The sequence below is a fragment of the Chelonia mydas genome, chromosome 5, assembly GCF_015237465.2.
Source record: "Chelonia mydas isolate rCheMyd1 chromosome 5, rCheMyd1.pri.v2, whole genome shotgun sequence".
NCBI lineage: Eukaryota > Metazoa > Chordata > Testudines > Cheloniidae > Chelonia > Chelonia mydas.
This window is the reverse complement of record NC_051245.2, coordinates 76,720,434-76,747,801: the sequence shown is the minus strand read 5'-3', so window position 1 is coordinate 76,747,801 and position 27,368 is coordinate 76,720,434. Positions and strand designations below refer to the sequence as shown.

Below are 27,368 nucleotides of genomic sequence, written 5' to 3'. Positions count from 1 at the left end.
CTTTGCTTAAACAGTAACAAAGTTATAGTTTACTGAACTCTCAAGTATTCCAGGGCAAAACAGAAATCATATTTGACACTAAGTTATTCAGTATAATGGTACAAAACGTTTCCCACCATTTCAATAAGATGTCTAGCATATTAACACATGAACTTAATTCAATCTCCAATAAAGTGGAAACAAGAGCAGTCGGCCACTGAATAGCAGCAATCCTATGGCTAAAGCAAATATGTAAATATATTTCAGCAGCAAGAAAGAAGCCAAAAGTATATATCTGAATTCACAAAAGTATATATCCGAGAGACTTGTATTAGTTTATCCAACATCCACTTTGTTAAGTCCTAGTTATTACAGAACTCCTCTGTAAATATATTTTGCACACAAAAAACACACCAGCACAATTAGCTCCAATTCTTTGCCATCTCAGAGATGCCAAGAATAAAAATGAGTCATGAAGAGTGAACTAGTTTAGAGGTGGTCCTCTAAAATGCACAAGGTAATTTGACAGAGTACAAAGTGCATATAAGGGTAAATCTTTTCCCACCACTGCTCCTATAGCACTTTACAGAGCAATAAATACAATTTAAAGAAATACTGTACAACTTAATTGAACCCTTTATAGCTTCTGTCATACCATATACAACCTGATGGCTCTGTCACACAAGACACTCAAGAAAATTAGGACAAGTCAGCTAAAGGTGTGACGTTAAAATGCATTAAACAACTGCATGGATACTCTCATTCCACAGGGGATTAAATTGAAGCAAAGCATAGCCAATTTTCTTCTGAATGAGAGTATCCACACAAGGGTTTAAAGCATTTTAACTCCAAACCTTTGGTTAACTCCTCAATTTTTTTTCACTGTAGATAGGCCTTAAAAGTACTATAACTAATTGTTCAAAGGAATCTAGGCTACAGTACTAGACTAGCCAATGCCCCAATTTATTGGCAAAATTTGATTTAAAAAATTCAGTTATAACTGAAAGATATATATCACAACACTTATTCACAATATCAAACTCTACTGTAAGAAAAATAATGAGCATATTACATTATTTCATAGTATCTGCTACTAACAAACATTACTAATCCTTTGCCACTATGTTACAAAAACAATCAATAATTCAATAGGTGTGCAGTTATCTCCTATACCAGAGGTTCTCAACCTTTTTGTTTTTGAGGCCCCCCCAACATGCTATAAAAACTCCATGACCCACCTGTGCCACAGTACCCGGTTTTCTGCATATAAAAGCCAGGGCCTGTGTTGGGGGTAGCAATCAGGGCAATTGCCTGGTGCCCCATGCCACAGGGCCCCCATGAATCTACATTGTTCAGGCTTCAGCCCCGGATGGCGGGCCTCAGGGACCTGGGCTTCAGCCCTATGCGGTGAGGCTTCGGCTTTCTGCCCTAGGCCCCACCAAGTCTAATGTTTGGCCTGCTTCGAGGCCCTGCTGAAACTTGCTCAAGGCCATCTATGGGGCCCTGAACCCCTGGCTGAGAATTACTGTCCTATACAACATCTAACTTTAAAAGCAATGGGACGATTTAATACTATAGTTTCGCTTTTAAACTAAGCTTTTTGCAGGAATTTAACTTTGCTGCCAGGTTATCTAAAAGGTCTGTACTCTCGTAATTTCAGTTTTCCACTATTAAAGAATTAAATCAATATCTGCTATTGTTCTGTACCTACAGGACACACCGTCACCATTTCCTAAAAAATACTTTCTTCTTTTAAAGGTAAATACTGAATTTGCCCTGTAGCTTTAAATGGACCAAAATGTTAAGATAAATTAAAAACTGCTCTTGTGATGGTCATGTTTTTGGGTTAGAAAAAGCAAAGTACTGAAATTTTTCTCAGTAAATGCTGGGACTGTTGAAGTAATTATTTTGAATAAAGTACTGAATGCGCCATAAACTAAATGCACCAGAACTAGATAAATTCATGGAGGATAGGTCTGTCAATGGCTATTAGCCAGGATGGGCAGGGATGGTGTCCCTAGCCTCTGTTTGCCAGAAGCTGGGAATGGGTGACAGGGATTGGATCACTTGATGATTTCCTGTTCTGTTCATTCCCTGTTCATTCCCTCTGGCACTGGTCACTGTCGGAAGACAGGATACTGGGCTAGACGGACCTTTGGTCTAACCCAGTATGGTCGTTCTTATGTTCATAAAATATTTGAAGTGTTCCATTGATATGTTAAACATAGATAGAAATATTTCTTAATTTAGCCAGAAGGTACTTAAGAAATCTCAATTTTATCCAGTTTAATCTCAAATCCAATGCTAATTTCACATTCTAATATGGTTCAAGGAGACAAATCAACTACTTTCCTTTTTTATTTTATTGATTTGAAAGAGTTGCTGTGATCAGAACACTGGTCTGATAGTCAAACTGCTTGTTACTAGGAAGCTAAATAAGAATTAATTATTTTTATAAAAAGGTTTAGAGCAACCAACTCTTTGATTAGTTGCAATATTCAGTTTATTTTATTCAATTACTTTATTCTACACAAACAAAAGCTTTTCAAGCATCAGTTTAGAAGTTTGCAATTTAATTCAAGACTCAAATTTTTTAAAAGATGCAAAAAACTTATTGTACAGAATTAACAGGGTGAAGTATGCAATTTTATCCCTGCTCTTTGCCTTGGAGGAGAAAAAAACAAAAGATATTTTAGAAAAAACTAAAATATAATAAATAGATGGAGCTCTCAGTCTCAGGCTCAAAAAGCGTATTGAGCACAAGGAAAATACACAACATGTCCTATACAACTTCTTGTTATAATACTAAATTATTATGATTTTGATTGACATGACAAACAATTACTAAGAACAGAGTGTACGCACATAAACGGGGCAGCTTTCAAGCCATCTGATGTGACAAGTATCTTCTTGATTCTCGTGCCCTACATTTCCCAAGAATTACTGCAACCACATACATCACATACACAAGGAAAGCAAAACCGGGTTGAAAGCTACAAAAATCTGACAAAGGAAATTAAGCATTCAGGGAGAAAGAGTTTGGACTATAACAGGGTCTGGGTGGGGAATTAACATAAGACAATGAGTCAGCATTTGACTTAGACAGAAACTCTAAATTGGCCAACCTTAGTGAATGAATCCCCTCAAGCTACTGTTTACAAATGAGAAATGGACTGGACTGGGAATCATACCTCATTTGAGCATTTTGGTGGTTGGCAAAGAAACATAGAGCTGTTACTGCTGCGCACCATTAAGCAAACAAATTAGTGAATTCAAAAGCTTCCTGAGTACACCACTTTGTTCAAGTTTTGATGTGATAACCCACTTCCATTAAGCAGAAATTAATATTATGTTTTTCACTTGCAAGTGGAAGTGCAATAAAATTAGCTTTCTGGAGGCTCTTTAGTCACTATGTATAACCACATTCCTCTAACATCTTAAAGGGATGCCATAAATTCCATTACTGTCTGAATATTTTTAACTACTATTCTTAAAAGCAAAATCTAAGACACTGAAAAATGATCAGAATTCCCTGTTTTTAGTTTTCTACTTTGTGAATTTGACAGCACTATGTATATGTAAATTCACCATGTCTGGTCAGATAGCCAGTTTTGCCTTTTTTGCATTGGCCTCTCTATCAGGAGGGGAGAAATACATTTGTTTGGTAGGGACAAGTATAATATCTAAAGCCGCTGTTATACTTACTTGTAGAAACTGAGTCTATTTAAACAGATATTTAATTGAAATAAAGTACTTAACTAAATATTACTAATATTCATTCGTTTCTCATTTTTTACCCTGGTTAAAAAGTATAAAGTGCTGCACTGTGCCAAGTTCTCCAAATTGGCTAATATTAAATAAACTTGAGTAGTTAAAATCTACTTAAATATATATAAAATTAAGATGAACTAAAGTCATAACGTTAGAGGATTTAGTTGATATAAATTTTAGAAAGCTATACTGCTAAACTACAACAGGCATTTGTAGAAATTCAACATACAAAAAGTCAAACTTTCTGCACTTTTCTTTTCCAGTTTGGCAGTTGTAGAACAAAAAGAATAAGGGAATGTAATTATGGACATAACTATGAAGCAAACTTTTCAGCTGAAAACAAGAATCATGCCAGGAGTTACAGGGGAATAGGTTGCAGCATGTGGAAATAATCAGTCATGCAAAGAAGCAGAAAATACCTGTACCGAGCCACCATGTCTGTCAGCTGCAAGGTGAGCTCTCAAGTGATGGGGGTTTGCCTGCTGGGAGTCCCAAGCTGCCCTGTGGTCTGCCGACTGCCAATTATATAATGCATTAAGCATGCAAGGAAGAGGAGGGAAAAAAACCCAAAACATATTAAACACCTCATGCTAGTATTACAATGTAAAATAAAAATCCCACAGGAATACAACACACAAACAGAATGTAACCAGCTATGTACATATGCACATGAATGTAGATGGTCTTTAAGTTTAAACATGTATCTAACATTTATTTGGGCATAAGCTTTCGTGGCTAAAAACCCCGCTTCTTCAGATGCATCTGAAGAAGTGGGGTTTTTACCCACGAAAGTTTATGCCCAAATAAATCTGTTAGTCTTTAAGGTGCCACCGGACTCCTTGTTTTTTTTGTGGATACACACTAACACGGTTACTCCTTGATACTTGACATGTTTAAACTTTGCTATTTACTATAGCTAAAAGTTGTGGAGTGGCTAAAAACAAAAAAATGTATACGCTCAAACATAACTACCAGACAGATTAAGAATCTGGAAATAGCAGAAAGCATAACAATAAACAAAAATAAAAAACCCCAAACCAACTGTTTTTATTATTTTAAGTAATTCCAAAATGGTTATAGTCTCTTGGGGTATGCAAAATTAGCAATATAATTAAAAATATGATGAAGACTCCAGAAGAAAACAAGAACTGATGATTACATATGTTTAAAATACAATGCTGCAATTGCACATCATGAGTGTTATAATAACTGAAAATATACATTCAACAAATGCAATACAAAATGCAGTGCACAATTATTATATTGTATATTCCTACCCTTGCATCAACAAAAGCCTGAAGTTTTCTGAGAAATAAACTGAAGTATAAAATCACAATACTGATCAAAGTTATCAGCTTACTGTAATTCTCCACTAGTTTGGCAACAAGCTCCTAATGAAATTCTCAGAGTATATCCTTTAAAATAACTGATTTTTGTACAGAAACCATAAACCTTTTAGGGCGAAGCTTTTGAAACTAGTCACCTACATTATGTATGCAAATCTCATTTGTATGTATAAAGTGGGTAACTATGTGCATATGCACTTTTTTTTTAATACTAGAATAAATCACATGCGCATATGCATATGCATATATATATAGGGTGAAGTTTATATGTCCACTTTGGAAGCTTGACCCTTAAACTGTACAGCATATCAAAGTAAAATATGATTTATATATTTTGTACAGATACTATTTCAACCTTTACATAAAACAATTATTGATCTGTAAGAAAGTACTTAAAAATACATTTTTCTCATGACAGCATTCTGGTAATCTCACCACAGAATTGTACACACTATGAGCACCACGTAACAATGGTGAATTCAAATCTTAAGCAGTCCATCTGTTCTTATAGCCTATGATTGTGCATGAAGTATTTTCTCTAAGAAAAACCTGACAATACTTTTAACAGAAAATCTAGAATTCTCACAAATTTTACTGCCTTTTGAATTTACTAAGGTGGCAGTAAACTATAAATATGATGGGACAAAAAATGCAATCTTAGGAAAACAGAACCCTCTAACACTAGTGGGTGATTCACTGTACAGGGTGTAAAGTAAGAGACTGTAAGATTAAATAGAAAAACTAAGGAAAAAATACAGCAATGCTCCTTAGGATGCAGTTCATCAAAAAAGACAAAAACCTCCCACTTATTTATAATTACAACTTGAAAACACAATAGCCCTTTATGACCTTTATTTAAGACTTACAAACCAAAAACATTCATGCATTAATAAGGCTACCTTCAGCAAACATAGAAAAAAATGGACAGCAGAAAGTGGTGTCAATTTGAAAATGTGTAACACAAGCAATAGCAAGGCTGTTTTGGCACAAAGAACAAACTTTATAAAAAGGATGACATAAAATAAAGCTGATAAAATCTTAGGTGAGCAGCATACCTGATTTTTGGATTGTTGCATCTTATCTCTGTGCTGATGTGCTTCTCTGTTTGATGACAGTGCGGGGTCCGAATGAATTGAGCCCACTGGAGTAGGCTACAAACATAATATATTATGTACCAAATTGTTAAAAAATATTTAAGTTTTTTACATACCAACAATTACTGAATTGTAATCCAAAACATGTTTCTGAACCTGCCATGGAAATGTACAGAGATGTGGCCATACAAAACCAACAGCAAGTCATGAAGCAGATCCTCACTAATTCTTAAACTTGATAATTGCCTCACAAAAACCAGTATCATGCTCTCCCTTCACAAAAATTTAGGAGCAACTTGCTGCAATGATGTCTGATTATAAAGACTTCACTAGTCTATGCTGCAATGCATTCACTAGTATACTTAGGACATGATGAGTTATTGTAAAATGGTCCAAATAAAAGCAGCAAGTATATTTTGTGAGGAGTTCCTTAAATTTTTGTTTGCTTACATTTTAATTTGAAAAGTTTGCCACTACTCCAGCTAGAAGTGTCGGTCCCACTACAATTAAAGTTGCATGAAGTATCCATTCTAACCTATTTCGGTTACTGATAACTTCCTGTAAGATTTCAGGCTGAAATCTTCTATGACTAATCTCTGCCCTCTTTGAAAGTATGAAGAAAAAAAAAAAGAGGATTAAGCCAGTTTTAAATGTGAACACAGTGGAAATAAAAGATATTACCATTTTACAAATTTTCTTCCAACTTTTTTTTTTTTTTTTTTTAAAACAGATAATCAAAATGGCTGGGGCTTGAAGGATACAATTTTGTCTGGGGAGAATGCTTACTGAAAAGCAGTGCATTTCATTGTTCCAGAGGAAATTTGAGTTCACCATCTTATTCGCTTTTGAAAAATTGTTTACCAACTATTCACAATGGAATTTTTTCACTTAGTTTGTAAGATGTGTAGCTAAGGAATGATTCACTGAGGCTATTTTCAAGACTAGCTTAGCTAAGTAGTGAAAGTTTATAAAGTTGTTCAGGACAGATGGTACATGGGGACTGAGAAAAGCTTCTGAAAACATTTTAAGATGCACAGCAGGGAGTCCCACTTTGATCATTCCCAAGGAAGGTGTTCCTTCCTATAAACGATCTAAGCATGTGTGGGAGAAGGCATTCTGGTGATGTATAAATAGTTCCAGATTGTGGAATTTTAACACACTTCAAATTTGTAGAAGCTAACAGAATTTCCAAATCCTAAACAGGGAAATTCCTACCTTTTTACTTTAAGTAAAGAAAATCCATAGAAAGATTATATCCGTAGAATGTTAAACAAGCATGGGTAAGTAATCAAAGACAGAATGTGCCAAATAAAAGATTTCAGATGCCCTCAAACTTGGACTGTCCCTTTCTGAGTGCTACAGAATATTAACTTTTGTTAAAAGCCACAATACATTTGTTGCTATAACTTTATGTGCAGCATACTGTAGTACTATGTAAATATCATAATCCTATAAAATCATGTACATAAAAAGCACAGTTGTTTCATAGGGAACTGACACATACTTTCCGACACTTAAGAATCAATTGTGCACATGATCAAAGTTAGCTTTGAAGTCGCTGCTTCACCCTGTATACATTATCGCATGTAAGCAAGGACGAAGAGAATATATATGCTGCTGTCTCTCATATTAGATTGTTGGCTCTTCTAAGCGGGGAACACATTTAGTTGTGTTTTTATACTGCCTAGCAGAGCAGGAACCTTATCCATGACAGGGCCCCTAGGCACTACTGCAATACAAAATAATCGTTATCATGTACCAAAAAAAACCCCAAACAAAACAATGTTATCAGAATGTTATTTGGGTTGCAAAGCCAAGCCCTCAAAAGTTAGAAAGAGCCAGATTAACAATTAATCTAATAACAATAATTATAGTGTAGACTATTGGAGTACTGACAATCTTAGTAAAATATAATAGTGAGAATAAGTTATGAAAAAATATACACAAGTAAATAAGGATACGTATATACAGGAGTATGACATTAAATTTAGTGTAAGTAAAAAAAGAAGAAAATGTTACAAGATTATTTCAAGTTGTAGAAAAAATTCTGTAAGTCAAATACAGAATTTTGTAAAATGAAAGCTTAGAATAGATAATATTGGAGCATGCAACCAAAGTTCTATTGACTTAGACTATGTTTTCCATGAATTTTTGACTACAAATATTTCTGTCTGGCTTTTCTCAAAAAAAGTTTTGGTCTTTTTGGGCAAAAATTGAATTTTTGTAATTTTTCAGTGAAAAGACAGAATTTTCTACAGATACCACCCCCACCATTTTCTGATCAGCTGAGACCCTAACTGTGGGGGCTAATCCTTTAGTTCCTGGCAGTAGTCAAAAATGTTTTTAAAAGGACATTTTTATTGAGTATTTTAACAAGATACTTAGAAGCTCCTTCAAGCCACCTGTCTCAGCAAAAGCTTGCAAGCAGCAGCTCATGTGCCTGTCAGGCTGGACAGGGAAGATGTGCACTTTGATGTCACAAAGGGAATGAGGCTTTAGTATAGCTTCAGCTTAGTATAGTTTCAGCTATAAACCTCAGATGCTGAGAAGTGATTTCTCAGTTGCTTAAAACTTTCCCAAAATGAAACAACCACACACTCCCAATGACGACTCTCTCCTTGCAAAGTTTCAAATGACAATCTGTTACTCTGCTCAAAAGATGATCAGAATTCCTACAACCCCCTATTATAAAACAGAGGAGGGAATTTTATTTGATGTTTAAAAAAAAAAAACACCACACCTTTGGGAAGAGACCCAGTATGAAAAAAATCTCAGACCAAAAGGTGATATTTCATAAATTTCACAATATGTAAAAACAGGGGATTACAATGGAAACTGTTCTGCAGCTTTCACAATAGTAGCTTGACTCATAATCTTAGTAAATTTTATAATATACAAGAAAAATTATACACAAATATTAAGACTAACTACGATAGTTAAAAAAAACTGGTTAGACAAAAATACAGCATCTTTGCTTAACTGAACTCACCAGCTGTTTCCCAATCCAGTCATATTCATAATCAAACATATAGCCCTTCCGATCAAATAAGTCTGTAAAGAGTTTTCTTAAGTAGTCATAGTCTGGTTTTTCAAAAAAATCTAGCCTTCTTACATAACGCAGATATGTAGCCATTTCCTCTATACAAATGAGAAATATTCATAATTGCCATTTCTGTTTTATTAATGGTTAAACAATTTCATTAATCATTGGCATTTAAAAACAAACCAAATAAATCTTTAGCTTTCTATATAAAATTCAGATTGATTTTGTCATGTTAATTTATTTTATCAGTTAAGTTTTCATGTTCCACAACAATTAATGCATTTTTCCCTTTGAAACAATTATGCACCTATTAACTTTATGTTCATGAGTATCCCATTCAATTTAATGGAACTGCCATACGTGTAAATGTTTGCAGGATGGAGCCAAATAGACAATAAAAAAAAATCAACTTTTAAAAATCATGCTAAAATCTATCATTACTAGACGCGAGAGATTTATACACCAGAAAACTCCCCCCCATTCTCCCGGCTTATTTTGTACATTTGATAGAAGTTTCTTGTTTAGTCAATTTCATGGGTGCTTCTGTATAGCAAATTAGTTTCATATGTCTGAGTCTTTTACAGAGAAACCAGGGAAATAAAATATCTTTTTGTATAGGAAAATGTAACTATAATACCACAAAAATTGTTAAGGGGACTCAGAGGCAGGAGTAGTGCCCAAAATGAACTGTAAGTAGTTTTAAGTAAGTCGACTTCAAAATGATGGTCATCTACCAGTAAGAAAAGTGTTACAATAAATATTTTTAAAAAATATTAAATCTGCTTTCTTACAGATGAAAGGGAGACCAAAATTTTATGCTTCAGGACAAACTGATCACTATCTGGACTTGGAAATAAACTTCCTCCCCTCTTCCCTCCTCCCCACAGAATGTCAATACATTGAACAATTAGTGATTTTCGGCCTCTCTCCTAATCCCCCAGCTTCAATAACAGTCAGTGACCAAACTCTGTAATGTTTCATTATATTTTAAATTACTTGCATATATTTTATGATATGTATTTGAAAGCCATTTTTCTTAGTAATGTATACAGCCCTACAGTACTAAAAACAAAGATTTACTGCAGCGTTATTTTAAAGATAAATTCACAGATTCATCTTCATTAACAGAGTCATTACCTGGAAAGTTTTCGCACAATACTTCGACAGGTGTTGCTCGTTTTGTGTCTCCAATTTTCTGATAACGTTCTTTTAATGTATCAGCCTATGATGTGAAAGATAAATTTATAACTTCAGAAAGTATTTTAGGAGACAACTTTACTAAGGAAACACCATGGAGAAGATGACTTTTTTTTTTATTAAAAAAAAAAAAAAAAAAAAGAGAGAGAGATGAGGATATTAAAAACACTACCTTTAAACCTTGCCATGGAAGGCTCCCTCTGAGAAAATACATAAACATATGTCCTAAAGCTTCCAAATCATCTCTTCTACTTTGTTCTGAAACATAAAATAAAAAGGTTATTAGAACGTTTCGTCTGCTTAAAGTATACTTTAATTTTTCACATGAATTAGAAAAAGTTTTAATATATTTAGATGTTTAACAATATAAAAATATTATATTAAAGTAGTGCACATTTTTGCCTATTGCAGACCCTATTAAAAGCAGAGTTAAACAGAAAATGCCAATGCAGAATATAGGTATGTTCATCTTAATAATACAAGTCATTTTTGGTATAAAAGGAAACTGATCTGATATTTAAAATTACACTTTCAGTAAACATGTCCACATATTTCAACTATGTTAAATGAGAACAATTTTACAGTCTGTCATTGAACAAATTTCCTTCTTAAAATGATGAAAATGAATGTGGTACATGGAAAAAGTAATATTTGTTCCCCATCTATTCACTTTATGGAGTTTTTTAGGAAGCCAAAGGTTTTATTGGGGAAGTAAGAAGTCTTACATGGAAGATCAGTCAAAAAGCACCATTGAGGAAGTGAGTAGCTGTAGCTTATTCCCCTATCTAGCTGACCTTAGAGTGGAACTGTGAATGGAATTACTTTGCAGTAATACAATTTTTGTTCACATTAATGAAGTACTAATCAGAATATTAGAATTCCGGAATTCAAGCCACAGTATTCCATAAAGTTTACAATAGAATAAAATAAGAAAACCAACAACAGTAAATTCCAAAAGATAACTCAAGTGATGCAAAATTCACAAGTGCCCCTTCGGTTTCTGAAATTCTGACTATTAAAAGCAAAAACACATTTCTTATTGCCAAAGTATTATTCACATTTTAAATTACAGATATCAATATATTTAAGAGTCTTCAATATAGATAATTCAATGATCTTTAGATTATTCAATTATACAATGTAATAACCCAAAATCTTAAAGCCAACAGAAAAATTACTGCTGCTAGTAAGCATTATCATCCCCCTACTACCGGAGACGACGCATACAATTATATAGGCTATTTTTTTTTAATTGAGGTGATTCATTGGATTGAAAGCAGTTCCATAAATACACAAGTAACTCGTCAGTCTCAACAGTAAAATGTTGTTTGGTCACCCAGTTTTAAAGCAATAATAGATTACTACTACTACTAATTTACTTTATAAAGAGAGTATAGATATGGCTAATGCTGAACAAATTTATCTAGTCTACTCCCTAATGTAGATCAGGAAGTTCATAGCAAAAAATTTGCCTTTACAGACCGAATCTTAGGGCATCGCTACACTGAAAACTTCAAAGCACTGTCGCGGGAGCAGTCCTGCAGCAGCGCTTTGAAGTGCAAGCGTGGTCACGTTAAGCAGTTAAGCGTGGTCACGTACAAGCGCTGGGAGAGAGCTCTCCCAGCACTCCTGGTAATCCACCTCCATGAGGGGATTAGCTCAGAGCACTGGGAGCATGGCTCCCAGTGCTCAGAGCCTGTTTACACTACCGCTTTAAAGCGCTCTGACTTGCTGCGCTCAGGGGGGTGATTTTTCACACCCTTGAGCCAGCAAGTTAGAGCTCTATAAAATGTAAGTGTAGCCAAGCCCTTAGACACAGTTAGGGGATTGTGAATTTACTTTGCATTGTGATGTCCTTACATTTGACAGTTGCTTCCCTTCCCAACAGAAGCAGTTTTAAAAAATGCTTATTCCTTTAAAAGGACTCGACATTAAAAAGAAACAGCATTTTGACAAAAAGGTAGCATATTTTACAAACTGCTTAACTTGGAGTTCTCTTTCAAAGAACAGTTGATGATTTGTTTCTAAATAGTATGTGTTTCATGATTCAGATTTGCTGTATTTTCCCTCTCATTTGCCATGAAGAACAGTTGCAAGAAGATAATGTACTTTTCTGAGTTGGTATATTTTTTCCTGACAGGTTTTCCTAAGTTCCTGTGGTGATATAAATTTCCATTTCTATGAACATGATTGAGACCACAGATGGGAAAGCAACAACAATTTAAATAAACTCTTCCGTTTCCCTGCAAATGCACTTAGTAATACAGAAGCAAAGAAATGAGAGGTGTCAGACCATAGTATGAAGACAAATGTTTCCAAATAGAATATTTATTGAAGTTGTCAAAGCAATGCCAGTAGTTATTTAAGGATCCTATTAATGGTTGCTTTTATGACTCATGTATTTTAATTAAAGAAAAGTTTGCTGTGATTAATGCTTTTTTCCCCATCTTTTCTTAGGTTATAGCAAATGGTGAAAAACGTTGCTACAAAATTTTTGTTCATCTGAAATAATTTGTGAAGTACACAGAGCAGTTTTTTGTTTAAGATGTAATTAGAAAAAGCCACACTGTAGGAGTCACCACTCATTTTAGTAGACCTTTTATAGACAAAAGATAAACGGCCATTACTCGTAGAAGAGAATATGCTGTTCAACAGCTAAACCCATTTAATGTGTTCTAAATTAGAGTTTGTCTGAAGAAGGTAGATTTGAAGTACTTGTCAATATAAGAGGAGATTAAAATGTTCACAAAGAGAAGCAAATTAAAAACACCACATTTAGTAGCATAGATAAAGCTTAATTTTAAAACAGCAAAGAGAAGCTCTATTAGCAATTCAGATGAATTTGTAATTGTGCAAGATGAACAAAGAGGCATTCTCTTTCAGAGCTGTTCGGTGGGCATGACAAGAACACACACCGCATCATGCATTAGGATAATGCAGATTGCTCCACCAGGTGTGTCAGCCTTACTCTGCAGACTTGTGCAGTAAGAGGACATGAACTTGTCTCCTAAATGTGGTGAGAAGGGCAGTGCTTAATTTGCAACAGGGCTGAGCCCCAGCTCTTCTAGACTTGACAGTTCATAGCCCTGGCACGTCTGAGCTTGCTGCATCAGTTATGAAAGTAGAAAAATTGCTTGAGCCCCAGCATCTCTTTCATTACAAATTAAGAACTGGAGAAGGGGTGAGTCAGCCCTGCTTACAGGGATCAGCTCCTGGTACAGGGCACACGAGAGGGCAGAAATTAAAAAGCTCCTATAAGGGCAGATCACAACCTAGTTCTAAATCAGTAGTTCATTATCAAGAAAACTTGACTGAACTTAGATTCAAAACACATTTTGTTCAGTTGATCCATCATGCATTCAATTTCAAATTAACTTTTATAGTATTGCATGAGTATATAACATTACACTAATAAGACCTAAAGGTTGAAAATTAATTGCGTAAGTTAGAAAATTCAGAGATGATGAAATTTGGACTTTCATGTGTAACAGACTAAAATCACATTGGACAATATGGCATTCTTTATAGAGAATAGAACAATTTTGCTTTCTCATAAAAATCTGTCAGCCTGGGGAAGTGCAGGGTCGGCAGCTTCTGGAAGCAAGGCCCCCTCTATACACAGAAATACATCTGCAGTACCGCTCCAGAAAGAATCTTCCCAAGATACAACCGTAAAAATCAAAAATTATTAAACACTATGTGAGTCAGCCAGAAGGATGTGATGGTCGTCAGAAACATTTTTCACAAATGAAAAAAAGCAACTTTCTAGCAAGGGCTCAAAAAGGGGGTTGTTATGCCCTTAATTAACAAACAGAGAGACTTTGACATTCATTTTCTTCACACTGCAGTCACAAGAGAGGTACCAATTTTAGAAAATATTCCCCAAACTGTAACATACTGTGGAGGTAGATTAATTCTACCTTGAAGAAAGAAGTTTTTAGTCAACAGAGAAAAAACAAATTAAGAGCTTTAAATACAAGATTCAGGCTGTAAAGTTCATATTTTTCCACACACTCAAGCAAATTCTGGACTTTGTCTTAGAAAGTCCAAGAAGATATTGCTATAGTCTCCATGAATGCTATCTATCTCTATTAGAGCAGTTCATTAATCGCAGTTAACTCACACGATTAACTCCAAAAAATTAATCGTGATAAAAAAATTAATCACGATTAATCAGTTTTAATCACACTGTTAAATACCAATTGAAATTTATTAAATATTTTCAATGCTTTTCTACATTTTCATATATATTGTATTCTGTGTTGTAACTGAAATCAAATTGCATATTATTTTTATTATAAATATTTGCACTATAAAAATGATAAACAAATGAAATAGTATTTTTCAATTCACCTCATACAAGTACTGTAGTGCAATCTCTTTGTTGTGAAAGGGAAGGTTACTCACCTTGTGCAGTAACTGAGGTTCTTCGAGATGTGTCTCCCTCTGGGTGCTCCACTTAAGGTGGCAGTACATACTTGCACCGTCGATTGGAGATTTTTGCTAGCAGTGTCTGGTTGGGGCACGTGTGCACAGTAGCTGTCTCGTGGCGCCGCTGGTGGTTCTTCTGGCACGTGCACACCCCGACCCTCTCAGTTCCTTCTCTATTGTGGAGCATTTAATTCTTTCACTCCGAAGCAGAGGGGAAGCGGGTGGGTAGTGGAGCACCCACAGGGACACACATCTCAAAGAACCTCAGTTACTGCACAAGGTGAGTAACCTTTCCCTCTTCTTTGAGTGCTGTCCCTGTGGGAGCTCCACTTCAGGTGAATGTAGAGCAGTGCCCTCATGAGAAAGGAAGGAGTTTCGGAGTTGAGCCTGTAGCTGCGGCTAGGACTGTGAAGCCTACCCTTGTGTCTGCGCTCAAGCTGAGCTTAATGACATAATGATTAATGAATGTGTGTTCAGATGCCCGTGTGGCTGCTCTGCATACGTCTACAATGGGTACGTTGTGCAGGAATGCTATGGAAGCCACTACGGCTCCTGTCAAGTGTGTTCTGATGCCCATTGGGACTTCTCCGTTACATAGGGAGTAGCACAATTGAATACAGTTTGACATCCATTTAGATAGTCTTTGTGTGGATATAGCCACATCCTTTGATCTTTCTGTCACTGACACAAATAGTCTGGGAGATTTACGGAAGGCCTTCCTTCTGTCAAGATAAAAGGCCAGGGTGCGATGGACATCTAATGTCCTCTTGGGGGTTGTTGTGTGGTTTCAGATGGTAAGTGAATTGGTGGAATGAGGACGATATTTTGAGCATGAATTTAGGGCGTGTCCTAAGAGTCACTTTGTCCTTGTAGAATATTGTGTATGGGGGGTGAGCCATGAGTGCCCCATCTCACTCACTTTTTGTGCCAATGTGATGGCTATCAAGAATGCCACTTTCATAGATAAGTGAAGTAAAGAAGACAATGCTAAGGATTCAAATGGTTTTCTGGTTAGGCATTTGAGCACTAAGTTTCAATCCCATGCTGGTGTGGCTTCACAGATATCCAGATACACGTTCTGTAGCCTCATTACAAACCTCTTAGTAGTGGGATGGGCAAATACTGATGTCCCATTCATCTGTTGATGGAAGGCCATTATGGCCGTGAAGTGAACTTTAATTGAGTTCGTAGCCAGTCCTGAGTTTTTTAAGGATAGTAGGTAATCCAGGACGATAGGAAGTGGTGCCGGTTGTGCAGATATTTGTTTGGTTTGGCACCACTGGGAAAATCTTTTCCATTTCTGGAGGTAAGTAGAGCGTGTGTTATGTTTCCTGCTATTACTCAGTACTTGTTTTACATGGTCAGAACAGGTTAATTCCTCAGGACAGAGCCATGAAAGAGCCATGTGTTCAGGTGACGTTTCCCCGGATCCAAATGGAGGGTTTGACCATTGTCCTGTGACAAGAGATTGTATAGACGGGGCAGAGTGAATGGCTTGCATATTGCCTTGCGAGTCAGGTAAGGGAACCAAGTCTGTCTGGGCCATGTTGGCATTATAAGGACTAACTTGGCCCTGTCGGTTCATGTTCTGTGTATGACTCTGGAGATCAGAGGAATCGGAGGGAAGGCATGTAGGATAGGGCCGTTCCATTTGATAAGGAATGTGTCTCCCAGTGATTGTGCTCCCTGTCCTGCACGTAAACAGAACTCTGGGCATTTCTTATTTGCTCACATCGTAAACAGGTCTATCGCTGGAGTTCTCCATCTGTGGAAAATACGATGTGTTATTTTGTCATTCAGTTCCCATTCGTATTCTTGTGAGAACTGTATGCTCATTGTGTCCGCCATGATATTCAGGCAGCCCAGTAGGTATGATGCTATGATAGTGATATTGTGCTTTATGCACCAGTTCCATAGTTTTAGACCTTCCACACATAAGGAGAAGGGTCATGCTCCACCTGGGCAGTTGATATAGAACATACGTGCGATGTTGTCTGTTAGGATCCATAACATTCCGTTTCTTATGAGAGAATGAAGTGGCAGCATGCATTGCATACTGGGTGTAATTCTAGTAGATTTATGTGTAAATGTGTTTCCGCAGGGGACCATTTGCCCTGGGTGGTATGTTGGTTCAGCTGAGCCCCCCATCCAATCAGGGAGGCATCTGTTGTGATCTGAACAGATGGTGGTTCCTGTTGGAATGGTACACTGGAGCAAACGTTCATTGGGTTTGTCCACCAGCATAGTGATTGTATCACCTTTGTGGTGGGTGTGATTCTCTTGTTTAGACTGTGTCTTTGTGGGATGCATACTGCATTCAGCCATCTCTGAAGGCACCACATGTGTAGCCTGGCATGTTTTACAATGAATGTGGTAGCAGCCATATGTCCCAATAATTGTACGCATGTCCACACATGTACCCATGGACTGTGAGACCACCAATAAGGGAGACCACGATATAAGGGAGGTCGTTGTGAATGTGGCCTTGGTAGTGATTCTCTGGCCACGAGGTAAGCTCCAGTTAACTCTAGTTGCTGTACCGGAGCCAGGGTGGATTTCTTTTCATTGATTTGCAGTCCCAGGGAGTGAAAGAGAGAGATGGTTATTTGAATGTTTCGTTCTGTTTCTGTCTTTGTGGCACCTTTGAGTCGGCAGTCATCTAAGTAAGGGAATATCGGTATCCCCCGTCTGCGTAAGTGAGCTGCTACTACCCCAAGTGTTTTGGTGAATACTCTCAGTGCCGTCGAGAGGACGAATAGTAGCACTCTGTATTGGAAATCTTCTTGTCCTACTGTAAACTTAGGAAGCATCTGAGAGCCGGATAGTATGGAATGTGAAATTATGCATCTTGTAGGTAGAGGGCTGTGAACCAGACCCCATCTTCCAGCACAGGGATGATTGAGCTCAGGGTGACCATTCTGAATCTGTGGGCACGGATGAATTTGTTGAGTCTCCTTAGACAAAGGATGGGTCTCCAGCGCCCACCCCCCATTTTTCTTTTGGGTCAGGAAGTAATGGGAATAGAATCCCTTCCCTCTGGGATGTAATTGAACTAGTTCCAGTGCACCTATTTGCAGAAGGTGATGTACCTCTTGTCTCAACAGGTGCTCATGAGAAGGGTCCTGAAGAGGGATGGGAAAGGGGGGCTGGGCAGGTGGGAAAGATATAAAGGGGATGGTATAGCCTGTTTGAACGATCTCTAAGACCCACTAGTCCAAGATGATGGAGGCCCAGTTGCTGTAATATGCTCCGAGTCGGTGCCTAAAGCAGGGGTGGGCAAACTTTTTGGCCCGAGGGCCATATCGCACTGAGAAACTGTATGGAGGGCCAGGTAGGGAAGGCTGTACCCCCCAAACAGCCTGGTCCCTGCCTCTGCCCTCTCCCACTTCCTGTCCCCTGACTGCCCCTCCTGGGACCCCTGCCCCAAACCGCCCCCCCCCCCCCAGGATCCCACCCCCTATCCAACCCCCCCTGCTCCCTGACATATCCACACCCCCTGACAGGCCCCCCAGGACTCCCACACTCTATCCAACCCCCGCTGTTCCCCGATCCCTGACCACCCCAGAACTTCTGCCCCATCCAACTTCCCCCCGGGATCCCCCACCCCTAACCATCCCCGGTCCCTGTCCCCTGACTGACCCCTGGGCCTCGCTACTCAACCCCCTCACCGCTGTGCACTGCTCCCTTACCATGCTGCTCAGAGTGTCAGGAGGTCGCAGCCCCGCTGCCTGTACAGTGGCATTACTGCGTGGGAGGGGCCAGGGGCAAGCTTCCTGGGCCAGAAGCTCAGGGGCCAGTCAGGACGGTCCCATGGGCCGGATGTGGCCTACAGGCCATAGTTTGCCCACCTCTGGCCTAAAGATTTGGGTATTGGTCGTTGACGCTGTTGTTATGGAGAGGTTGTGCAGACCCTTGACCAATTCTTCACAATTGCTGCTTATTTGGTGGTTGTTGGGATGCCACATTCTGTGATTGGTTCTGTCAACGTCTCTGTGTTCTGTGTCTCTTTCCCCGTGCGTCTTATGGTCTCTGCTGGTGTTGAGACGTATTATCTCTCTCCTGTTGTAGGGCTGGTATCTATGTCTCCTATTAGGTGGTATGTATATCCCTAGGGTCCATAATGTTACTCTTGACTGAAGGACTTCGTCAGTTTTTGCGGAAAAGAGCTTGTCTCTGTCAAAAGGCAGATCTTCTACTTTGTGCTGGAGCTCTCTAGGGATTCCTGAGGAGTGAAGCCATGAGGCCCTACGCATTACTATGGCCATTGCCATCATGCGGGCTGTCTGCTACATCGAGGGCAGCGTGGAGTGCAGCCCTGGAGCTAAGTTGGCCTTCATTGACGATGGCCTGGAACTGGTCTCTCTTCTCCTCTGGTATGTCCTGAGTGAATTCTGTCAGTTTATTAAAATTGTCATGGTCGTAGTTTGCCAGTAGCACAGTGTGGCCAAGGTGTAGACTTTTCAGCCTAATAGCTCCAGTCTCTTCCATTCCTTGTCCTGAGGTGTGGTCCTGTATTGTTTGCCCCGTGGGTTGACTGCATCCACCACTAATGAGTTTGGTGGTGGGTGTGCGAACAGGAATTAGATGCCCTTATTTGGCACATGATATTTCTTGTCCATGCATTTGTTAGTTGGGGAGATGGAGGCCGGGGTTTGCCACACTACATCTGCTGGTTTCCAGTCCTGGACTGGAACGGTGCCATTTTCTTCGGTGCCAATCGTTTGTGTGTGGCTTTCCTCGGCACCGTCGTAGTTTGTTTCTGTTATTCCATGCTCAGCCCCGCTGCGCTTGGTGCCAGTGGGGGAGCGATGGCCTGCGGTGCAGGTTGTGGTACCAAACCCCTTGCTGGGGTAGACGGTGCCATGGAGGAGGAGTCTGTACAGTGCCTACCACTCGACTCCTTTACCTTGCTGGCAGAGGTCACTGGGCGAACGGTGCCAGAGGTGCCTGGTGCATCGAAGGTGCTCACTCTTGATGAGTTCGGCACCGATGGCAGGGATCTCGCCGGAGACCGTTTCTTTAACGGTTCGTGGCTTGGTGAGGACAAGGCCCTTTTTCTTGATTTCTGTGAATATGAGGCACTAGCTCTGTCAATGGAGACAGCCTCAGAGGAGCCACTTGTTGAATCTGTTGCAAAGGTTAGGGATTTCGCCATGAAGATTAGTTTCAGATGGCGATCCCTATCCTTCCTGGCCCTTGCCTGTAGTTTGCTGCAGTGAGTGCAGTTCTGAGGAATGTGCGACTCACCGACGCACCGGACAAAAAGTGAGTGTCCAACTGAGACTGGAAGGCATCTTTACAAGACGCACACTTTTGAATCCTGGGATCCAGGCATTTTTAAGTGTCCCTCTTTGAAATTTGGGGACTTAACTAAAAGAGAAAAAAAATTTTTTTAAACTTCAACACTAAAATATGACTTCTACAGTAAGATAAGACTAAATAGTTTAACTCACTATCTTAATCTGAAAACTATATTTTTCTAAAGTTAGTAGGGACACCACTAACAGACCCCATCTCAAGCTGAGAATGGTTGAGAAGGAACTGAGGGGGTCGACACATGCGAGAAGAGGCACCAGCAGCACTGTGAGACAGCTACTGCACACACATACCCCAACCAGACATGGCTAGCAAAAATCGCCGATCGACGGCAGCGGGACACACCACCACCTGAAGTGGAGCACCCATAGAAACAGCACTCGAAGAAGTGCAACTTACAAACATAGATTTTTTTTTTGTTACATAACTGCACTGAAAAAAACAAAACAATGTAAAACTTTACAGTCTACAAGTCCACTCAGTCCTACTTCTTGTTCAGCCAATCGCTCAGACAAACAAGTTTGTTTGCACTTACAGAAGATAATGCTGCCCCTCTTCTTATTTACAATGTCACCAGAAAGTGATAACAGCCATTTGCATGGCAGTTTTGTAGCCAGCATTGCAAGGTATTTATGTGCAAGATATGCTAAACATTCGTATGCCCCTTCATGCTTCAGCCACCATTCCAGAGAACATGCTTCCATGCTGCTGATGCTCATTAAAAAAACAATGTGTTAAGTACATTGGTGACTGAACTCCTTGGGGGAGAATTCTATGTCCCTTGCTCTGTTTTACCCGCATTCTGCCATATATTTCATGTTACAGCAGTCTCAGATGATAACCCAGCACATATTGTTTGTTTTAAGAACACTTTCACTGTAGATTTGACAAAATGCAAAGAAGGTACCAATGTGAGATTTCTAAAGAAAGCTACAGCACTCGACCCAAGGTTTAAGTATCTGAAGCGCCTTACAAAATCTGAGAGGGATGAGGTGTGGAGCATGTTTTCAGAAGTCTTAAAAGAGAAACACTCCGATGAGGAAACTACAGAACCCGACTACCAAAAAAGAAAATCAACCTTCTGCTGGTGGCATCTGACTCAGATGATGAAAATGAACATGCATCGGTATGCACTACTTTGGATTGTTATCGAGCAGAACCCATCATCAGCATGGACGCATGTCCCCTGGAACGGTGGTTGAAGCATGAAGGGACATATGAATCTCTAGGACATCTGGCATGTAAAAATCTTGCGACACAGGCTACAACAGTGCCATGAAAACACCTGTTCTCACTTTCTGGTGACATTGTAAACAAGAAGCGGAGAGCATTATCTCCTGCAAATGTAAACAAACTTGTTTGTCTGAGCGATTGGCTGAACAAGAAGTAGGACTGAGTGGACCTGCAGGCTCTAACATTTTACATTGTTTTATTTTTGAATGCAGTTTTTATATAATTCTACATTTGTAAGTTCAACTTTCATGATACTGTAGTGCATTCTCTTTATTTGTATTAGGTGAACTGAAAAATACTATTTCTTGGTTTTTACAGTGCAAATACTTGTAATCAAAAATAAATATAAAGTGAGCACTGTACACTTGGTATTCTGTAACTGAATGTATTCAATTGTAATTGAAATCAATATATTTGAAAATGTAGAAATCAAAAAATATTTAAATGGTATTCTATTATTGTTTAGCAGTGAGATTAATCGCACTATTAATCGTGATTAGTTTTTTTAATCGCTTGACAGCCCTAGTTTTTATCATTGACCTGGAAGAAAACAAAAACATCACTAATAGAGTTTGCAGATGAGAATAATTTGGGGAGGGCTAAAAATGAAGAGGTCAGAGTCACTGATTCAGAGTGATCTAAAGCACTTGGTAAACTGGGAGATTTAGATCAAACAATATACATTATAAATGCAAGTGTATACATTGAGGAACATGGAACTGGGGACTCTATCCTGGGAAGGTGTGACTCTGAAAAAATGTGGAGCTACTGACAGATTGGTGAGTATCTGGGAGCTTGTGTTACGTGAGAAAGGGTCCTCTTCAGAGAAAGAGAACCTTCAAGTACAGGCCTGATGTACTGGAGTGTCCCTATGTAGCTATCCTGAGAGCTTCTGGCCTGTATATTCATTAGAGAACGTCTGAAGTGTCACATCTAAGAATATTAAAAAATTAAGGGGAGTACTGTACATAGTCAGAACATGTTTTTTAATTAATTTTTTCTTAAGTTTGAATGTTTATTTTGAACAAAATTTCATTAAAAAAGCAATACATTCAGAACCACCCACTTACCTAACATGCCTCTGTAAAAGAAAGCAAAAGAAGTTTCCTGAAATCTGAAACAGTATTTTAAAAGTCAATCTAAAAAAATTATTCCAAACACATGGAGAATGAGAAGGTTCAACCCAAAGAAAGATTCTAGAGCCACCAACTTTAATAGAGAATTCTGTTTGAGATTTTGTTTTCTTTAAACATACTAGTTGCATTTGGCCCTTTATTTAGCATTAGCTATCCTGGTAGCACTATATTTCACACCAAAAAAAAGAGAGTCAATAGAATTCCCTAGAATATGGCTCAACTCCTCCTCTTCAATGATTTTGGGGAAAAAACACCAAAAAAGTCAAGGAGACCTGGAATATAACACTCAATGTTTCTAATAGGGATTAATAAAACAATTCACATAAAAACCTACATACCTTAGAGCAGTTAGGACTGTCTGACTAAACTTCCCTGAACCAAAAAATTTAAAGAGAATGTAATAATATGCAATATAAAGTTTTCTGAAATTAGGGAAATACCAAGAACCAGAAAATCCCAAACCAAGCATTGTTTAATTAGGATTTCAGCAAATGTAGAGAATCTTCAGACATCTAGAAATTTAGAAGACAATTTTTTTTTCCATTTTCCTTAGGCTTCTGCCAGAATCTAAACTCAAAGCCTCTCTTCCTGAAAAGGAATGAGAGAGAAAAGAAGATGGAGGCCTACTTATGCCTAAACAAGCAAAAGGAATGTATGTGTGCGAGAGAACTAGGTATCTCTTTATAAGGGTTGTAGAATGGGTCTATTTCTCTCAAATAAACAGAATTACCTGTTTTTAAAGTCTAAAGTAATCTTTTTATAAATCGGGGAATAAAGCCATATTATTTTAACGTGTGGGAAAACTCACACCCTTCTAGGGAAAACCAAGATTCACAGCTACCATGCTTAGCCTCTCCACATTTGAAGATTTCTAGTAACATCTGATTAAGTTCTTTACTAGCCAATAATAGGCTTCAGAGCACACCAGCAATTTCACCTTCCCTCATAAGTAAAGCAAAATGTATACCCTTGTGAAAGAGTGGGCACCATATTGCTTATATGAGATTTAACCAACAACCTGGATGTATTAGGTCTCACTAGTTTGAACAGATTTGCATTGTCAAAGAGTAAACTAAAACCTTCTTTCCTTGGATCCTTCAGTGTAGATCAAAAGATGCTATAATTAACCTGGAATTTGGATCACAGACCAGGAATTCAGAGCAGACAATTTTTCCCTCATCCAAAGCTCACTGGTTTTCAGGAGAGCCAGTTCAGACACCATGGACAATCAGACAGCTAACAAGCACATCAGATTTGCGGCTAGATCATTCAAGCTGCAAGAAGAATTTGTCTGTAGAAATTAGTTTAATAAAACACTGGCATCAAATAATTGTTAGGAGTTAATATTTTTGATCAAGGCTACGTAGGTCAGTATGCTGTATTTTGAGGTCTTGGCAACACTTGGGAGTACTAAGGCTAGGGTGAAGCACACAACTTAATAGCTGCGGTGAATTTTCCATCTGCTGCTGCCATCTTAGGTTAGGTAGATGACAAACAGATTTCAGTTCTAGAGGGCATTTTATCTCTTATAAGTAAGGCTCTGTGTCTGTCACGGAGGTCATGGAAATCACAGATTCCATGACTTTCTGTGACCTCTGTGATTTCTGCAGCGGCCCCTGCGCTTGACCCAGGAGCCGCCTGAGCAGCTCAGGCAGCCCCTGGGCCAGTTGCACCTATAGCTGCTGGGGCAGTCTCGGGACCCCCTGCCCCCCCAGCAGTAGGAGTTTGGGTGTAGGGGGACTCAAGGCTGGGGTGCGGTGCTTACCTGGGGGGGGTGGCGGGGGGGCTCCCCAGAAGGGTGACAGGAATTCTTTTCCCTCAGCTCCTAGCTCCACATGGTGCCTCTGCCTGCAGGCACCGCCCCCGCAACTTCCATTGGCCGCGGTTCCCAGCCAATGGGGGCCTGCAGAACCAGGGCTTGGGACAGAGCGGAGGCCCCATGTGGAGCTAGGAGCGGGAGGTCACTGCTTCCCGGGACCTGGGTAGAGAATCTCCCCCAGCCCTGCCAACCCCCTACCCCCAAGTTTTAGTCAGGGGTATATAGTAAAAGTCATGGACAGGTCACGGGCCGTGAATTTTTGTTTACTGCCCGTGACCTGTCCATGACTTTTATTAAAAATACCTGTGACTAAAATGCAGCCTTACTTATAAGCTACAAAAACAAGTCCCGATAAAATTAATGAGAATTATGTTGAATTTTTTCTATTCTGAATTCAGTCTTCAAAATAATCTATTTCTCAAAGTCAATCTTTCAAAAGGATTGTGTGACAGCTGACATGATCAATTAATCTTTCACTGCAGAGTTTTCCTGACAGTACCTATAAATAGATGCTCTGAAAAATCTATACTGTGGTTAAGAACTTTGAGACAAGTAGCAGCTCTACCTTGTTTATATTGAGAAGGCCTCTCACAAGACGCAAAGTCCACTTTTTACTGTGCAAAGAAAGAAGGCTCCTCCAACATGCCTTTGGGACATTTGTTGTAAAGGATATCTAAAGAGGGTAAATCTAGAAGAGGGTAAATTAATTCCGCAGCTGTAGGTTTAAAATGAGTTAGCAACCTTCCATGCACTGTGGGAAAGTAGGACGGTGAAAGTGGAAGCCTTAAATGTATTGTACAATACCACTTCTTAGCCCTGACACAGAAAGCCTTGAGTGATAACCTTGCCCCACTCCAAGCAAACTTATGGTCTTCAGCTTTTTTGTCCACGAGTCTCCCTGCCAGGGAGTTGCTCATTTGATGGACGCCCAGGACTGGATTAAATCAGCAGAACAACAACTTTGGAAGGCTGGGGACTATAAATATCTTCCACGGAGCTCCAAGATTCCACTCCCTGACAAAATAAAAGATAATTTCTCATCTGCTACCATTGTTTTTATGTCATGACCAGTTTTAGTACAAGTAAGGTGGTAGTTGAGGTAAATTTGCATGTTTATATGTTTTTGACACATTTAATTGTGTGAGCCTTTAAAAATAACTAAATTAAAAGCAGAGATTGGGCAATATAGTAATGATGATAAACAGAACAGTTAGGAAAACATCTAGTGCTGTTAGCTGCTTATCCACACAATCACAAACCACTTTACAAGGCATTACAGGTACCAAGAGTCGAAATCACTTCAAGAAACCCAGTTACTTATGATAATAACTGTGGTTCTTCCAGATGTTTGCCCACATGATCCACTCTTGAAATAAGTGCACTCCTGGTATGTGAACACAATCTTCTAGAGCGGAGTCTCAGGTGAGGCCACTCACCCCTGTACTAGACTCTCTCGTACAGTGTTCCAGTGGCCTAAAAAGAGGAGTGGCCCCAGCTACCCTTCAATTACTTTCACTAATTCAATACAGTTCTTCTTCAGAGTTGCTTCTATAAGAAGATGGGCAAGAAAGTCTGGATTCAAATGGATGATCTTCAAACACACACTTACAGAGGCAAAGAAACTTTTATATTGAGAACTGCTCCTATGAATACCCACTCTTGGGAGATTGAACACTTAAGTCATAATCATGTGTATGATCCATTTGGACAGCCTTTCAGAACTGGTAACTTGATCTATGGCCTTAACACCACATATCACAAGATGTCTGTGGAACCTATGAATAGATGTGATCTCTTATACAGACATCTAAAATATGGAAAGTGACCTCCCTACCTATAAATCAGGCTTTGGGGGAAAAAGAGGCAGGTTAATGACCTGATTGAGATAGAATCAGAGGTCATTTTAGGTAAGAATCTGGGGGTGAGGATGCAGGACCACCTTACACCTGTGGAACAGTACAATCATGCTGTATTTTGATAGCACTGAACAGATGTCATATCCATGGAGGAAAGCTATGCATCTTCATACAAATGGTACAGAGAACAGTTAGACAAGTGTTTAAATAGAGGTTCCAGAAGTTTTGTGAGAACAAAATTAGAATTACATGGTAGAGCTAGCAAATTTATTTGAGCATAAGCTTTCGTGAGCTACAGCTCATAAATTTGTTAATCTCTAAGGTGCCACAACTACTCCTTTTCTTTTTGAGAATACAGACTAACCCGGCTGCTACACTGAAACATGATAGAGCTAGTTCATGCACCAGCAGAAAAATGGAGGAAATCTTTCAGAAACTTGTTAACTGCAGAATGAAAAAAAAATTTTTTTCAACCAATTCAACCAGGAAGAAGAAAACAGAGATGGCAGCCAAGTGAGCATAATGTAAGACCATTCATATTCCTCAGAGTGTAACAGTCTAAGATAAAAGCAATGGATCACCATATTGGTTCTACTCACTTTTAAGCTGTCAAAATGAAAATCTCTTTTCCACTTCATCAAGTGGATATATCTGCTTGAAAGCTTCCTGCAGATAGCATATTTTATACCTGAATAGAATACTTTTCGAGCTAGCATGCCCAGAAATCCCAAAACTAGACTGTCAACTTGAGAGAGAGACTGGAGCTGGGTGAAGAATCTCATCCCAGACACAAAAGACAGACGCTATGATACAGTACATCGGGTCTTACAGTGGTGGTATCAATTCAAGTAGATCAGAAGATCAAAACTACAGAGCCCAGGCCACAGTATCTTGGTGCTAACCTGTAACTTTCCAAATAAACTTTTGAGGGAATGAGTACAGGAAGTTCTGTCCCCAGTCCAGGAGAGATATCTGCCATTGATGCTGAGTTCTGCCTGCACTGCTAGTATACTCAGTGATATACAGCATTCCCTGTAGCAGCAAAGATCCAGAATGGGCAATGGTGTCACATAAGCACATGGAATCATCAGGCCTAACGTTGGTAAAAAGCCAGAATATACTTTTCAGATTGGGATTATAAAAGGAT

At 38.9% G+C, this 27,368-nt stretch overlaps 1 protein-coding gene across 15 annotated transcripts in view; it reads right to left on the bottom strand.

Moving 5' to 3' along the window:
- CSNK1G3 (casein kinase 1 gamma 3) overlaps window positions 1-27,368 on the bottom strand; it is a 167,661-nt gene that overhangs the window by 30,212 nt on the left and 110,081 nt on the right. For 11 of the 15 annotated variants that reach the window (XM_043547565.1, XM_043547573.1, XM_043547576.1 and 8 more), the window contains 5 exons: window positions 10,603-10,688; window positions 10,371-10,455; window positions 9,180-9,328; window positions 6,152-6,247; window positions 4,170-4,265 (listed from right to left, as the gene is read on the bottom strand). In XM_043547565.1, the coding sequence (XP_043403500.1) occupies window positions 4,170-4,265; window positions 6,152-6,247; window positions 9,180-9,328; window positions 10,371-10,455; window positions 10,603-10,688 (512 nt within the window). The remainder of the gene's footprint in view (window positions 1-4,169; window positions 4,266-6,151; window positions 6,248-9,179; window positions 9,329-10,370; window positions 10,456-10,602; window positions 10,689-27,368) is intronic. The other 4 variants (XM_037901631.2, XM_037901633.2, XM_043547570.1 and 1 more) reach the window with 2 other exon arrangements.